At 38.7% G+C, this 17,822-nt stretch overlaps 1 protein-coding gene across 2 annotated transcripts in view; it reads left to right on the top strand.

Moving 5' to 3' along the window:
- Positions 1-17,822, top strand: part of PLPPR5 (phospholipid phosphatase related 5) — a 44,548-nt gene that overhangs the window by 11,808 nt on the left and 14,918 nt on the right. For both annotated transcript variants that reach the window (XM_027740797.2, XM_039378353.1), the window contains exons 2-3: positions 9,089-9,221; positions 11,501-11,751. In XM_027740797.2, the coding sequence (XP_027596598.1) occupies positions 9,089-9,221; positions 11,501-11,751 (384 nt within the window). The remainder of the gene's footprint in view (positions 1-9,088; positions 9,222-11,500; positions 11,752-17,822) is intronic.

The following is a 17,822-nucleotide window of genomic DNA, read 5'->3' on the forward strand; positions in this document are numbered from 1 at the left end:
TTTTTTTTTCTTTGGATCCTTTCTCACTGACCAGCATCTCTAATGACTGGGATATGGGAATAACTTTGTGGGTCTGCCTGAAGTCAGTGAAACTTCAGAAGTTAATTTTTGTAGGGTAGTTCTCTTTGTGTTACTCAAGTGTCAGTATAAGTTGCAGTCAGTGCTTTTCTTTGAAAGCTTTTATTTGGTCACTTGTTTCCTGGCTTTCAGAGGCACTAGAAGAGTGGATTTATACTGTCAGGGTTTGTTACTGAGTAGTTTTACTGTTGGTTTTATGCTGTGTGGACATATTGCACACAAGTAACCCTGATGAGAGACAGCTCAGAGTAAGTAATAGTTTTGGATCAAATGCTTCTGTGCATTGGCTTTTAAAATGTTTTAAACCCATTTTTAATGACACCTGGATCCTTTGCAATAATGCTTACAGTGCGAAGACATAAAGTATTATATAAGAAGAATGACTTTAAGGTAATACGTTCAGGAGTGGGCATTACATTTTTGGACTTTTTTTTTCCTGATTTATCTGACCTGTTCAACCTTCTTCCCAAATATTTGGTATTACTCTCCTGTAAAATTGACTTGTCTTCCTAGTTTTGTTTAATTGTTTTCTTGGGATAGCATTCATAGCTAAGATCCATGTCTTGACTTTGGATTAAGTATTGCTGTTAATCTAGAGTGCCGTAGGTTTTCACAACAAATCCAGCTCCTGTTGAAATTTGTGGGATTATTACCTTTGATTTCAACTGGAAGAAGTTAATGACCTTAATGCATTTGATGTGTTGGCAATTATACTGTAGCCTAAAATAACTGTAAAGGAAGAGATGCTTATACAGAGGCCATTATAGTAGGAGTGGAGCTAGGTATGTGATTTCAAAGACAACTATTTTATTGTGAAAATAATTTTTAGTAAAAAATGTAGTTATTTTACTGAGCTGTCTGCTTAAATTTATCATTAGGAATTGAATAGTAATTGATAATAACAAACATAAGTAAAAAACCAATTATGTGTGTATGTTTTGCAGATACACAAATTTTGCCACAAAAATCCAGAAAACAATTTTTGTGGAATCTTACAGGTATTAATCTTATGTACAGCCTGTTTTTCTCATAGCTTTTTTAAAACACAGGGTGCTTGTACTGTTGTAGTATTTGGTCCTTCAGTTTCAGTTTTTTTGATGACAATGGCAATTCAGTGAAAGTGGCTTTCCTTGAACTGATCTCAGGAATAATGTATCTACAAAATGTGGCTGGCCTTGAGTAGAAGTGAGATAGAAGTAAGACAGTGTGAAAAGGAGGAAATTCAGACATTCTCCTTCCTCTGAGCCTCTGAGAACAGTTGGCTACAGTCATATGCTGACTGTAAAACCACTACTTTGTGACTAGAATCTTTAAGAGATGCCTTTTATGTGATCAGTTTTTATTCAAACAGGGATGAAAGACCGTTTATGTTGAATTTTGCAATTGAATGTTCGTCCTGGATAGAAAAGTGCAGTTGCGTAGATCACCTAAGGTTTAAAATACAGCATAACATTGCTGTTGGAAATGATCACTGGAATGGGTGGTATAAGCGTTGGTATAGTGTTTGTCAAGGAATAATGTTTTCAATATGCACAGACAGATTAAGAATCCAATCTCCCTCAACAGAGAGAACAAAGTATCTTGGCATTTTCTTGGGCAGTCAAGAAAGAAAGGAGTTTACCAAGGCCAGGTCATAAGGAACCAACCACAGTCTTTCTCAGATGTGTCACTTGAAGTCCAGTAGAAGACTTCCTTGATACAGTTGAGTGCATAGCTGAACATTTATGAAATTCATCTTCTAATAGGGAAGATAAATCACGGGGCTTCGAACATTTTGTTTTTCCTTCACAAGTGTCGTAGTATTTTAAAGGTTAAAGTTAAGTGCTTGAAAAAAAGAGAAATTTAATGTAAAAATCTTCTTCAAACTCCCTAATGAAATAATTATATTTAACAACCACCTTTTTAAAGTATCAGTCAGAGATCAGAAGACTAAAATTAGTTGATCTCTGGTCATATTACAGCTCCTCTTCCTAACGAGGTGTATTTGTAAAGTGTGGAGCTTGGAAACTCTGGATAATGTCATCCTTGCTTTTTGTAAAGAGAAAATGAGAACAACTTAAAAACTGTATGAATTTCCTGCTGTAAGAATCTTATGTGGAGTATTGGAGCCTAAAGTAACTTTACAGTTTGAAATGTGAATCGATTCTTTTAGAACAGTTTTGAATTAATTTTCCTCTCTTCCTCTTGCTGTTTACTAGGGGTTTTTTTACATGTAGAGATTTCCTCTAGATTAACATTTTTTTTTCCAGCTTTTGGATGTTATATTTTAAAATTAGAAAAGCTCGGTGCATGTGCAAGAGTTCTCACAAATGCCTGTTATCTACTACCTCTTGCAATGTGTTCACCAAGAACAGTTGTCTCAGTATCGTGAAACTGTGCCAGTAGTTTAGATAGTTCTAGAGCCAGTTGCCAGACACTTATTTGGCCCCCAGGCTGCCACACTGGCATTACTGAGCTTGTTTTCCCAGTGTCCTGGCCCTTTCTAATTGCTGGGAGAACTGCAGAGCAGAGCAGCTGGATGTTCTTCATCTCACAGCAATACTAAAGGTTTAGGAGGCTTGAGCAGGAGCTGTAATGCCAAGGACGGTGAATAAAGAGGGCTGAATGCAGTTAGAACTAGAGTGAATTTCTCATCAAGGCGGAGCCTGGCAGGACTGGTGCACCCTGTGGGGCTGCTGCTCATCCCTCTGCTTCTGTCACAGAGCATCAAGTGCTGCAACAGGGTCTGCTCTCATGTGCCAAGACTTGTGCTCTGGCCTTTCTCTTAGTTACACTCAGAAGAGAGGGGTCCTGGTAACTCTTTCTCAAAATGATCCTTTCACGTAACCAGACTTTGCTCTGACATTGTGTGATTCCAGCCCTGGTGCTGCTCTGCAGAGACTTTGCCTGTTGGGCACTGCAGACATGCTCCAGAGGAGATGCCGTTTGCACACGTGATCAGTTGCTCAGTTAAGAAAAAAAAGAAAAAGGGGGGGCAAAGCTCTTAGAGACTCTGCTTAAAACATTTCAGTTTCTTCTCTCATATGGTTAAGTAATGAATGAAGATAATTCAGTGAATGAAGAAGTTGTCCATGTCTCTGTGATTATATGCTTATAGGGTTCTCTTCTGGCTTCCTGCTTATAAATGCTTGGTTATTATGTGCCTCTTGACTATCTCTACAATGTATTAAAAATACTTCCTGTCTGAAGTAACATTATTGTTTAGTAGCATATGAAATCACAGAATATGCTGAGTTGGAAGGGACCCACAAGGACCATTGAGTCCAACCCTTAGCCCTGCACAGGACCATCCCCAAGAGCCACACCTGTGTGCCTGAGAGCATTGCCCAATTGCTTCTTGAACTCTGTCAGGCTTGGTGCTGGGAGCACTTCCCTGGAGAGCCTGTTCTAGCACCCAACCACCCTCTGGGGGAAGAAGCTTTTTTCTAATATCCAACCTAAACCTCCCCTGACACAACTTCAGGCCGCTCCCTTGGGTCCTGTCACTGGTCACCACAGACTATACACTAGACCATATATAGCCTACAGATAATATTCCACTATTAGATATGTAATTTTTTTTTTTTTTGGTAAGTGGCTATGACCAAATACATACCAGGAAATCTATTTACATTTTGATATTTGATATTTTTCTGAAAAAAAAAAAAAGACAGAAAGACTACATATTTTTATAACAAAATTTACTGGATAAAAAAGGCCGAGTATTTTTTTCAATGTCTGTCTCTAGAAAGAGCAATTTTCTGTTCAGATCTTTTCTCTAGACCTTCAGAAGCTGCTATACAATGTGGTCCTGTATCCCCATGCTGAATGCACAGGGGATATTTTGTATTTAACCAATAGCAGACAGATTTGTCTAGGATTTGGTTTTTCATTTTCTGCAAAACTACTGGTCATTTTTCAGTAAAGAAAATGTACTTCTGTGAAAATCAACCAGGGCATTGGCTATCAGTTTAAGCAAGCAAGAAGCAAAGAACAAGAAAAACACAAAGAAAATGGCCTCAAGGGAAAGCTCTGCATAATGAACTTGAAATTGCTACTGCTGGAAATACTGTTGTTGCTTTTCCTGCCAGGGCTGTCACCTCACTCAACGTTTTTAGCTTGAAGTGGAGAGTAGAGCAGCATCACTAAAGGCCGAGGTTTATGCTGCTAGATTTTCCAAACTCTGAGACCACTATGCTCTTTGGTACATTTATGGCATCTTTGAAGAGGAAATTGGCCAGAAATACCCCATGGTCTCAAAAATTGAGAGGATAAGGTAAAGGGCAGGAATAATAAAGCATGTGGAAGCCATGTTTTTAGAAGAGATCTACACCACACTTATGAGTGGGAACTCATAAGTGAAATGAATGGGGAGACAATGCAACTTAATTGACAACAATTTCCCTAGAGATACATAAATAATCCCCAAGATTTTTAGCTCCAGTTCCCAGCTTCCCTTCTTATCTGATAAGGAGGTATGAGAAAACTCATTCTAAAGAGAAAAGCAGAGCTGTGGACTGCCCAAGATGCTCATTCCCCAAAGGGACAATCCCTTGCTGTGTTATTTCTTGAAGATGGTCTCACAGAAGCCTACTTGAGTAGGGTTCAAGTCATGCCTAAATAAGAGAAATACAGTGAATGAAAAGAAGTCAGAATTACAATGCACAGTATTGTAAACTGTTCTTCTTAACTTGACAAGTTTAGCACATGGATGAATATTTAGTGGTCTTTTTTAATGTAATAACTGCTTTTCAGCGTTACTCATCTTTCTGAGTGGTTGCTGTAGCTACAGCATAACCCTGAGAACTGGCAGAGAGGGAATCGTGTATTCCACAATGTTCCCTAGCCTGTGTGAAATATTTCATGAACATTTGTATATCCTAAAGTAGGTGTTAGCTAGAATAGTCTATGACTGCATACATGGAAATTTATTTCCTAATCCCAGATAGAGATTATCAACCTTAAATTTCAGGATTTATCGTGTTTAAATGCACTAATGCACCCTCAGATATCTTGTCATCCAAATGAATGTTTAATTCTCAGTTGAGTCCTGGGGTTTTATAGGCAGTTACGTGATATAGATGAGAAGGTAGGCCATAAAATAAACCTCATTAGTATTTCAGAAGTGCAGATTTAAGGTCATTTATTTATATAGGTGCTGGGTGTTGTAAACCATAGGTGACAGTGGGGGAAGTTTGTTTATGGAGTCAGTTTACTGGAAAATCAACAATGTCAGAGCTGCTCTAGCTCTAATATTTGGAATGAGTCAGGTTTGACATTTTAAGTTGAAAAACAGCTCAGAATTTAGAACCAAGTTAAGAATATACTGGATGGATCATTTTGGGAAGGCCAAATTAGATTTCTAAATTGACATACAGTGCTAAAACTAGGAACAGCTTGCCTGCATTCAGAAAAATGACTAATACAGACAAAACCCTGGACTTATTTGGGAGGAAGGAATCAGTGTAGAGAATGTGTGCTAAAGGCTATAAGAATCCTGTGTAGAAAACAAGGAAAGGGAACTGGTATTAAGTGGTTGGCAATAAATATATCACTAGTCTAAAACCACAATGAAAATCAATCAGCTAATAAATTAATCAGGGGTTAAGAGGCGAAACTTCTTCTATAACTTAAATTTTACTGGGTTAATATTTTTTTTACATGCTTCCCTAATAATAAAGGATCATTCTTGTCTTGCTCCTTCTTGTAGCAGTTATGTACCCTGTGTTTTTATCTAAGGACTGTGAAAGTAAGTTTTTTTATATATATATTCTTTAGAATACTGGAAAACCTGCACTTTGTATTGTTAGTCTTCAGCTGAAAATTGTTCTTTTCCTTATATTTTACGTGCTGTAGTTTTATGTCAAAAGGTTTTCTCACCCTTAGGGAAGAATGGCCTCCTCTGCTTTTAACAGATGTTAAAATATCTGTGAGCTAAGAATTTTAATATATATAACTTCTGGAAATTTGTACAGTGATCTTAAGTAGTATGACCCTGTTAGAATAAGGTAAAAGATACTTCTAATATCCTCTTCTTTCCATTGCAAATTATATTTCTATACCTGAACTTGTGTAGTTTTGTCCAGAGATTTGTGTTGTCAGAACATTCTGATTCTCCATTGCAATCTTTCACTGTCAGTTTAGGAATATTCCAAAAACTTTTTGCCCCAAGACTTAGAGAAAAATACACAAATAATTTTGTTAAATTAAATGTCATTTGTTGACTGATTATAACTTGCATATGCAGTGGAAGCGGTAATGGTGGTTCCTGTGCCAGTGGGAATACAGAAATTATTCCTTCAAGGAATATTCCAGGCATGCAAATTATTGTAAAGGGCAACGGGGAGATTGCCCTCCTTTTCCTCTACCGTGTAGGGCTGATTATTGCCAGTGATGCTGGAGAGAAGGAGAAAGAATTGCAGTGAGAAACAGAATCTCTCATGGGATTTGCTGAGATTGAAAAAGATTTTCTTTCCATTTCTGAAACATCAATAGGCTGATTATTGAGATGAGCAGTGCTTGTGCTGAAGGATGGAGGAAGGAGAACAGCTTTAGCTGAGCTGCCAGTACAGAAAAATAAAGGACCTGTATTTATTGCCAAATTCTAGAAGGATTCTGTCAAAATGAAACCACAGAAGCATAGAGATGAATGCCTTGTGTGCTCAGTGGCATATCCCACTCTGATTACTTCTGACAGTAGAGCACTAGGCCTGCTATAGCAAAAATTTTGTCTTTAGCCGGGTTCTGTGTCCTTCTGACCCTTACATATACGTGCCCACTCTAAGAGTATTTTCGTTCAGCTAAGAACGAACACTGCTCCCTGCTATTCTCAGAACAGAGGGTTTTCTTCATCCAGGTCACCATCAAAGATGGGAAATGTAACAAGGAAAAATTGTTGGCAGCAGTAAGGATCTAGATGCAGCCAATGAAGACAGGTTGCTGAAAATGAGGATATCCTTTCCTATAAGTGAGTGAGCAGTTCTGCCTTTCGTTAACCCCAGCTTCCCTACCATGCAAGAAGGCCTTTATTCTTAGATCAGCAGATTCAGTCTGTGCTCAGAGCTGGAGAGTTGAGCTTGCTGGCATTCTTTCTCTTGGTGTTCTTGCAAAAGGTTGAGCGCTGTATATCACAGATGCTTCCCTTGTGCTGAATTCTGCTTTTTCCTGGAGTTTCAAAATCTGTGAAAATTTTACTGAAATTTTTTGAGTTTGGCAAAAAGAATTGGTTAAATACAGAATCCGACTGTGTTCAGGTTGCCTAGTCCTTGATGAGAGGAAAGAAAGGCGTTACTGTGACTCAGAAAATAATATTGTTTCAGTTCTCACCTTTATGAATCATATTAAAACTGGTTTTTTTATTTTTATGTTTTTTTCAAGAATTCATTGGGTTGTCATAATTTGGATGGCCTTGAATTCAAGGTTGAGTTACTTTTCATGTATACTGATCATTTGCTAATTATAGATGAAGGAATTCTACTTCAGTAGACTGAAAATTTACTTGCATCAAAATAGAGAGAGGATACTTGTTAGTTCAGGTATTGAAATTTCTGTTTGATGTAAAAATTCCACTGGGATCTGAAGTCAGTCTAAAGTAATAGATAATGACTGTTTTGGTGACAAACCGAATCTTGCTTTTTACACACTTACCACCACAGTTATTTTTGTTACTTGTGTCACATTATTTGTAAGAAGCACTTTTCTCCTGTGTGTCACAATTCAGCCCCAGGGTTATCTGTGTAGATCTACACACAGCTAAGTAAGGTCATTAATTGCATTCTTCCTGAAAAAAAAAGTACATGAGTCAGTGTCCATAGTTGTGGGTTTTTTTTGTAACGAGTGCTGTGTGTAGAACTGTTCAGACCTATTGTGATGTATTAAAAGGTTCGTATTTTCCTCTTAGGTGAAAGGTTTAGGAAAACCTAGGCAGTGAATCAGATTTAATGGCATTGTTTCTTGTATTTGTGTGGTATTACGACTTCAGTTTGCTGATCTTCATTCCTGTTTATTAAAGTGTGATGTACCTCAATAAGGTACAACTTTTCATATAGAAGAGTAGAAGAGCTTTGCCTGTAATTCCCACAGTGAATCAGATTTGGAATACAGTGGTCAGTATTTAACCCTTCTGCTTTACTTTTTGATTATGCCTGTGCTACGTGCCATAACACTTCAGTATAATAGGTTTAGATAGGTACCTGCTTAAGGCTTGGCTTTGGCTAAGTCTCAATACCATAACTGTTTGAATAAATTAAAGGCCATGCTTTGCTGTACAGGTAAATACACAACCTGCAGGGGATATTTTACATTTAAAATACATATTTTTCTCATCTTTTGATTTTTGTTTATTTTTTGCCAACCATAATGTAAATGATATATAGACACGAGAACTTTATTCATTTTGGTGTAATGAATGTGAAACAGTGTTAAAATATCAGTGGTGACACTTTGTTCAAGCATGAGGAAGCCAGACTTGATAAACTTAGCTGGCAAAATAAGAATCAAACCCTGTCAAGTGCCTCCTGGCAAACCAAACCTCTGATGTGAACAGGAGTTCTGTTAAGATTTTTTTTCTTTTTTTTAATTTTCACCTGCTGTGGTGCAAAATTTAAGGCTCAACCCTGTGAAGTGCTGAGTGCCAGTGAAAGCCGTGTGAAAACTGAAATGTTCAGTGTCTTTCAGGATTAGGCCTTTACTGTGGTGCAAATCTTCTGCATTATGTGATCTGTTGTTCTTGAACTAATAGATTTCTTTCTTTCTCTTTCCCCTCATCCTGAAAACTAGGTTATGTTATGTCGACTCCAAATCCTGGTTGTAATAATTTATTCTCTTTTAAGGCAAATAAAGTAAATCAAGCCATAAGACATACTTCCTTCATAAGAAGATTAATGTACAGAACTTGATTCACTTATGTTGTCTTTTGTGCTGATTTGGTCTTGTTTCTTTAAGATGAGATGGCTGTCTCTGTAATATTAGCGTATTTTACTTGCTGTAATCTGATGTACCGTTTCTCTCCCCTTTTTTCTCCTCCCCTAAGATTATCGTTGGAGAAACTGCAGTCTTTTGTCTACAGTTAGCTACAAAGGATTTTGAAAACCAAGAAAAAACAATATTAACTGGAGACTGTTGTTATATAAATCCACTGGTGCGCAGGACCATCAGATTCCTTGGTATGAGCAAAATTACTGCTTTCATTATCTGAATGGTGAGAGTGATCAATTATGTCTTAATTTTGACCTGGGGAAAATACTCAGATAACCATACAACATTTTGTGTGTAGTCTTAATTCAGGTTCAGTGTTCCTTTTAGGTAGCAAACGAAGCTTCTTGGAAGTTTGGATTAAAAAATAGTTGCAGAAACAGCTGTAAAAATAGAAAAAAATGGGATCACAATGGGGGGAAACAATCAGCAGGCCTGGAGTGGGGTGAAATGAAGAAAGGAGATATCCTTGTGCCATATATGTGGATGACAGTACACACACACATGCCAAAGTTGACATTGGGTTACAAATGTGTATTTGAAGCCAAGCAAATTTAGGTGCTTTCTTAGTCTGGATATTGTGTTATAGTCTCTAGTAGAAAACTGTAGTAAATCCATGCTACACTGATTTGGGCTGAAACTCCCCCATTGACTTCCGTAGATATGAGGAGTCATCTTTTCTGCTTAGTTTGCTCTAAACGTGTTTGGAGGGAGAAGTCTCACCACTCAAAATGTGTGTTGAATATTCCCAGATACTGCTTCTTAATGCGTGCAGGGATGCCATAGCAGGGCTCAGTTCCATTGTTTGCTTCTCTCTCTCGTGGTTGTATCTAAGAGAAACAGCTGGAGGAATGAAGCCTTGGGGCAGCTAATCCTGCTGAGTGCCCCAGTCACAGGGGGAGGGAGGGCATGTGCAGCTGTGTCTGTATTTGCAGTGTTTGTGTAACAGCCGTGCCTGCCTTCTGAGAGGGCGATTGCTGCTGTCACACTGAGTGCAAAAAGTCATTAGAGATGACACTGTCTTGCATAGGTCCGAAGGAGGTGGGGAGTGATGGTAAGGCGCTCCTCCCACTCCAGTTGCTTTGTGTATAATCAGTGCCTGAGTTTCCTTCCTACTAGGTGGGCCCTCCTTTTTTCGCAGAAGCAAAAAGAAAAATTGTGAGGAAGGGCAGGGATGAACAAAAGGCTCTGTGCTGTTCTACCAGATGAGGCATCGCTACCCATTGTGCTCACACAAAGTGATGTGTCCACCTACATGTGGGCAATGCACACCCTTGGGACTTGCTGAAAGGGCCCTTCTGTGAAGCGACTTGGCTAGGCACAGTCTGCTGCTCAGCAGAGTCTAGCATCCCAGGGTGAATTAACATTAGTGTGACATTGCTGACCAGCCAGATCCCAGAAATCATCCTTGATTCTCTGGCTTTGCTGAGAAAAAACCCCTGACCTTTAGAAATGAACGTTTCTGTGAAATTGTGGCTGCTGTGGTGTTCATCTGGTAGAGTCCTCATGGTGCCCCATGAAGTTGGGATTTGCCAAAACTTGCTTTATATTGGAGTGAATTGGAGTATGGGAAAGGTAAGGTGATTTGTCTGTGGAAATACAGGAGGGAATCTATAGCTCAGGTGAAATTTGAACAAGCACCTACTGGCTTTGCCTTCTGGTCAGAGTGCTGTGTTTGCATGTTCTTCCAGAGCTCATTTTCTATTTACAAGGATAGAGAGGGACTTCAGAAAAGCAGAAATCTGTTTTCTTTTAAGTAATCTGATACATGCATTTACATTCTAATGAATGAGTACATGTGCTTAATGTTTTGCTGATATGTCTGATTAAAAAAACTCTTTAGCATAAGTAGCTTCTCAAATATATAGGTCTTTAGCTTGCTCTGTTGATACTGTGATTAATATGCCATGCATAGGGATTTACCCAGTAGCAGGCAGATGAAAACAACTTGTGAATGGCAGTGTTGAATTATTCAGTATTTTAATTTCTTTACAGCTGCAAGGGAAAAGAAAATGTTTGTCCAGTATGTGTTACAACTTTTCAAGTTACTTCTCCATCAGTGCCTAGCTTCCTTGGTTCTCAAGGAGATTTATAGGGTGAAGAATGTGCTTCTGTCGTTTCACCATGTTTAATGAACATAGGCAAAATTTATGTACCAGTATAGCTACCTACCTCAAACAGGGAACATGCATGGCTAGGGGGCCTAGGAAAGTAGACCACTTGCAAAGAGGTGAACGTGCTCCTATGGAAGATGGAGAGCCATCAGGTGTGTGGGTACATTGCAGTGTTGCTGCTGCAGTTGTGTCGGAAAGTAACATCTCCAGCATGAGCCATGATCAGGGTACAGTACATGTGAGGATTTTTCATGTTCTTGAATGGAAGAAGCTGGTATATTGCTTTGATAAATAATATAATATGTTGCCCTTTGGTGAAATTGTCAGGAAATTTAACTCTTTGTTTCCATCTTTAGGAATTTACGCATTTGGACTGTTTGCTACGGACATCTTTGTAAATGCTGGACAAGTAGTAACAGGGAATCTTGCACCCCATTTTCTTGCACTTTGTAAACCCAACTATACAGCACTGGGATGTAAACAGTATACACAGTTCATCAGTAGCGTTCATGCCTGTACTGGAAATCCAGACCTTATCATGAAAGCCAGAAAGACATTCCCATCCAAAGAAGCAGCACTAAGCGTATATGCAGCTATGTATCTGGCTGTAAGTATATTGTACTATTTAATGTCACTGTGTTGTTGAGAGCAAATGGCTCACACTGTGAGGGGGAGGAGGGAGGAATGGGCAGAAGATAAGGCAACTGTTGACTGATTTTGTGTATGTACAGCTTCTGTGACTTACTGTGAGGCCTTTGAGAATGTGATTCATTGGACTTAATTCTGACAAGGTGTAGTGGTTTCTGAGCCTTGAAAGCCAAGGCTGAGAGAGAGCAAGTTGTCCATAAAGGATTACAGATATAGGATAAACAGTTTCTTGGTTTACTTTTTCCCTACTTCCAGAGCTTGTAGGACAATGCTTTGTTGGGTGGTAAAGAATAAGGGTAGGAACTGACTGCCTCTGACTGATAAGTGGTTCCTTTCCACATTTTAATCCAGTACAGATAGTAGAGTTGCACATGGCCATATTCTTTGGTGAGGTGAAGCAGAAGGGTGGGCATATATATGCATCTGATCTCTGCAGGTTTCCTGAAATCTGTGCATGTCTTTTGGTACAAGGATTGGCATTTACAGGTACCTCACTGTTCATGCAAAGTCAGTTTGGCTATTATGCAATGAGGTGGGCTACAAGGCAATCCACTCTTTTTCCCCCTCTCTCCTTTCTGTTACAGGGAATGATGAACAGGGCTGGGATAAAAAGTGGTGTTTACTGCCTGGCATCAGAGCTCTTGTACAGGCTGAGGAGAGGCAGGGCAGAGGAAGAGTGACCTATGAATCTCACTCATGTAATTCTGTGAAGTATTCACTGACTTAGTTTGGAGTGCATATCGTTCTAGTCTTAAGCAGGGGCAAATCTTGTTCATGTGCTGTCCCCAGCACATGCCTGTGGGAGTCTCTGACCTGACCTGAGCTGGTAATCAGTCCATTGTAGCCCTCCGGATGGGCCCAGGACCACCCTCATAGTATCAGTGGGAAACCAAACAAGTGTGTGTGTGTTTGTGTGTACCTCTGATCATTGCAGGAGTCATCCCTTTAATTCCCTCAGTATTTGAACAGTGGCCTGCCTATACATGTATGTTGTATATATGTATGTGTGTGTGTACACACATGTAGATGTAATTGTGCGAGTGTGTATTGCTTTTGAGCATATACTGAATGAACCAATTTAATTCCAGATTGATCTGGAAACTGATATTTGCCAACGTGGCAAAGATCCCACCCCATCCGCAGGCAGTGTGTCAACTCTGTGCTTCTGCATATGAGTTTAGAACCAGTTGATTAAATCTGCAGCACTGACTGTAACATTTACCAAAAGTTGCTTGTGAGCAATGTCATTTAAGAGATGTGGATTAACAGTTAGTACAGGCAAGTGTTATCTGCAAATAAGAGATGATCAATAATATTCTATTCTAACTTGAGGCAACTGTAAGTCTCCTGATAGTATTGTCTTTATTTGGGGAGATATCTAAGGTTTTGCTTCACTGAAACATACCTCTAAATTTGGTGCAAGCTATTTTAGAAAATACTCAGAATTTTTATTTTAATTGCTCCTATTTTTCTCATCCATCTGTAAAGTTGTATTTCCACTGCTGCCATGAGTCACCGTAACTAAAGGAAACCAACTGTTCAGCTACTGCAAAGCAGGAAGGAAAATCATATTAATACATTTTAAAAACAAAAAGTAGACATTAGTAAAGTTTTTAATGCCTAGTATCAGTGGCTTTTGACATGAGCAAGGAATACTTTATGCAAACCTTGCCTCTGGTCAATATACAGTTAGTGATATCAAAAATTAAAACTGCTGTGATCCATTTCATGACTATGTGCTCTTTCAGTACCTGCAGAAATAAATATATTCTATGTTGCTATTGTATTGCTGCATGATGCATGACACTCATGATTTAACTGAAGCACTATAAGCTGCTCTTAGGACTTCTGAGTTCTTATAGTAGCTCCTTGATGCAATGGTACAATATTGGCAGTTGTTTGTTTTTGGTTTTTTTTAATCTTACTGCATGATTGAAGCTAAAAATACTGTTTATTACACACTGGGGGGAAAAAATTTGCCATGTTCCAATATTTGAGGTCATGTCCTTATGCTGACATGATGTTTGTCAAGATAGTTGGCCCTAAATAACAATTTTCTCATCACTGTTCAGTGGAGTAGAAGATTTAAAACAATAACCTTGTCTTTGAGCCATGTTACAACAGTTATTGAGAGCATGGACATAAAGACCTCCATATATTACTCAATATTTCATTAGCATATAATCTCTGGTACAAAATGTACTTCCTTTTTGGTTAACAGAAATTTGGGAGAGAGGGAGAGATTGTTACAGAATCCTCCCTGGATATTTTAGCCAACTGTGCACAAAACAAAACCACCTTAAAGACAAGAAACACACAACAAGCTGACCTGAGTCCTTGCTCTCTGAAGGGATGAAGTAAATGCCATCAGACTTGTGTGATTTCACTGTCAGACTTGTGTGATTTAACCGGTCAACCCGTTTAGAAACAAAGCCTGTGCTTTATCTAATAATGCTCCTATTTCGTTCCATTGAGGTGCAGCCACGTTCTTATCACCTAGCATGTTGTCTGGTTAACAATAGCTTCTTTTTTCATCTAAGTTCTTGACTCTTCTTTTTTCCCCCTTCCCCAATTTTGAGAGTGGGTGGCTGCTATGGTAACCCAGAATTCCCCTCCTGCTTGAAAGTACAGTCTTTTTCAAACAGTTGTATTGCTAATATTTAGACCTCTCTGTAAATGTTTTCCTCCATTACTTTCTTTCAAGAAGGACTTAGCAATGGAAATGTTGAAAGGCAGCACAGTGGTTAGATGCTTTCTCTACCCTGCTCCAAACATACTCTCAATAATGCATTACCTGTCTTCTTCGGACTTTCAGGTTTATTTTTCCCAGTGTACCAGTGTATTCCAAATGAACTACTGTAAATCTGTTCTGAAATCTCTAACCGAGCTGGCTACCACCTGCGTTTTTCCCTAGGTGTCTGCTCTAACTCATCGGAGATCTTTTGTTTGTTTATTTTTGCTTTCATTTCTTATGAGCATTGCAATTCACCTTTCTCAGCTGGAACAACATTTGCTAACATAGGTATTTAGGCAAACACTGCAACTTTATCAAATAGAATAGAATTGTATAAGCTAGATTTTGCTATGTGTAAGTTGACACAGCCTGGACAAGTAGAGGGATGTTTTGAAGCAGCCAAGTATGCACATACTTGGGTTTTTTTCCACAACTGAGACACAGAAATGAGAAGTCATGAGTCCTTTTTTTTGGTAGGATTTCAAAGTGATATATGAAGATTTAGTCAGCCTATTCCCATAGATTTAAATATAAGACTTGTGACTACCAGTCATCCTTTGGTACTTCAGACCTAGGGGATTAGTTATTGCTAGTTGTAGTTCAAGACAAATTTTAATCAATTCTCTAAAATTTTGCTTTTTTGTTGTTGTTGTTCTTACTACATTGGACAAGAGCAGGTGGCAGCCAACCAGTCTGTAGGGAAGTGTCTGAACTTGGTGTTACCACATACATTTCAGACTTCCTTTGGATTTGTAATAATAGAGGAACAGGCTTAATGTCTTGATAACGTAGCCCTTAAGTCTGTAGGCAGCTTTTGTTGCTTTGTACTGTGAGTCCTTGGCCTCATCTACAGCCTCAGACAGGACTAGCACATAAAGCTTGCAAAGAGTTTCTTTTTCTCTGCAGAGCTTTTGTTTGACCTATGATCATCTTTCCTGCAAGGTTCTTGCTCCTGACATTCTGCTGCATCATTTTTACAGTTTAGTGTGTTTGTAAGTCACTGGGAAAAGACAGCAAGGCAGTCGGGGTCACAGTGCTGGCAACATGGTGACATTCTCCTCAGTGTCCTTCCTTGATCCAATTGTTAGCTGTAGGTCTAGTTTCACCTGTGCTTTGTCTTGAAGTGCCTGTTTGGCTCCAGCTAAACGGGAAGCTGATGGAGGCATGATAGGCCTCTGATGGACTTTCAGGAGTGTTTAGGAGGAAAAGTAGTAGCAGAGCCACCTTATTGAGTCAACTTTGTCCATTTTTTTGTTAGGAAATTAAAGAATTAAAGGATTCTTTGGGCTGTCTTTCAGGGGCAATGTTAGGAACGTGGAATTTCTTTTTGGTATCTGGTGCAGCAAGTAAAAGTGTCCCTCAATACTGATTGTACCACAAACATCATGGGCTTCATATGTTGAGTGTGTTGGTTACTTTCAGACTGAATAATAAAATAACATTACAGTTTGATCACACTATTTATCTAAAGACTTACAGATATTTCATGCCAGTCAGCTCTTCTTGACAATTCAGTTGCTCAAGATAACAACCTCTGTATTCCTGGTACAGTGAAAGATACCTCTTTCCTTCTCCAGTTGTTTACAGTTACAGCTGTGGGGAGCTTGTAGTGGTAAAACGAATAGTAAGGTTCAGAATTCCTAGAACTTTCTTTTCCTTTTGCCAACCCAGACCCCTGACTTTGAAAGCCAGCTTTTGTCTGGGGTCATCAGTAATAAGTGCAAAACATATGGAGAAAGCTGGAGGAGGCTTCAGAAATACTAAAAAAGATCTTCAGTGGGTAGTTGCAGAAGGACGCAGATGATTTGAGAATATGACTGTGGTTTGCTCTAGAAATAATTATTAACAGAAGCAGCTGAAGAGATTTTAGATTGTCAATCAGGATTCTAACTAAACATTGAACCTGGTTATAGACTACTACAGCCCACTACTTTTTCAGCTTTTTGATCTCCAAGTGTCCCTGTTCTAGTAAGTATGATGGATATTGAAAGTTCCTTTGGTGGACCATTTATAACATTTCTTCTATTACTTGAATAGTTCAATATTATTTCTTTAATGATAACATACTGTAAAAGCAAAAGAAACCATGAAATAATTTATATTTGAAGTGCTGCCTGAGATAGGTGCCTGTACTGTGATTCCTTCCTCATTCTGCTTCATGAGTCATTGTTCACTGCCTGCTAATGGACTGGCCAGTCCCCCACACTGTCTGCTTCAGGGAGGAATGAAGGGAATCTTCTTACTGCATACCTGGGCCCCAGGTTGATGAAATCAGCTAGGAAAAGTATCCTCTCTCCTGGCTGGTGCACCCAGGCTGATGTCTAGCTCCTCTGAAACTAAAAGGGGAGTCTGAGTCCTGTTCCATGTGTGTTTGTGTGCGCAGATGTTTATGTGGGTGGGCCTAAAGACAGCTGAAAGATGCCTAGGAAGAGCTTCCAGCATAGCCCAGGAGTCTGCTTTGTCCCACACTAAACATAAAATTATGTGTTTTGGAATGATTTTGTTTGCACTAGATTTGGGACATATTTCACATAGGACTTGCAACACGACACTTTTGAAATATTTCCCAGCACAAGCTGAGTGTCAATGCTATGATTATTCCTTACACTATGCTCTGAGCCAGTCATGTCAGAAACAGGTAGCTTGCTTTGTCTTTGATCTTTGAAATGCATGTTTTTCAAACCCACTTCATTTAAAGTTTTTCTTTCAATTTACAACATTCTCTGACAGTTTCATTTCCAGTATCTTGAAGACTGAAGGTCAATATTTGTGGTTTTTCTGAAAATCTAGTAAATATTGTTATATTGTGTGATCAGGTAACAATCCACCTCCTTGTATGACTGACACTGTCTGTGTGCTGGTGTCACCTTTATATCTTTTAATACTAAAATCTTATTTCAGGAAGAAGGAAAAGCAGTAGCAGAGGTTCTTCAAGAGAAGATTCACCACTGATCTAATGTTGCAGAAGAATGTGCAACCTCCTAAATTAATTCTAACTACTCTACCTTACATACAAAATCTCTGCCGCTGGTCTTGCTGTTGACTAATTTAAAAGTTTGCTTTAATTAGATTCCTCATCTCCCAGTTTTTTTTCTTTAAAAGGAACTGAGATGAAGTTGTTCAGTAAACATCTTTACCCATGTAAAAAATTATATTGTCGTTCATTCTTACTAATGTTTTAAAATCACTGAGCTATTTTCCTTTGTTGATATTGCATTAATATTTATTAAAAGTAAGAGAAGAAAAATCCTGTCATCTTTTCAAGATGTTTATTCTTTGTCAATTACTAACTGTGC

This window comes from Pipra filicauda, unplaced genomic scaffold, assembly GCF_003945595.2.
Source record: "Pipra filicauda isolate LSUMZ 115617 unplaced genomic scaffold, ASM394559v2 scaffold135_size2527700_pilon, whole genome shotgun sequence".
In the NCBI taxonomy this organism is placed as follows: domain Eukaryota; kingdom Metazoa; phylum Chordata; class Aves; order Passeriformes; family Pipridae; genus Pipra; species Pipra filicauda.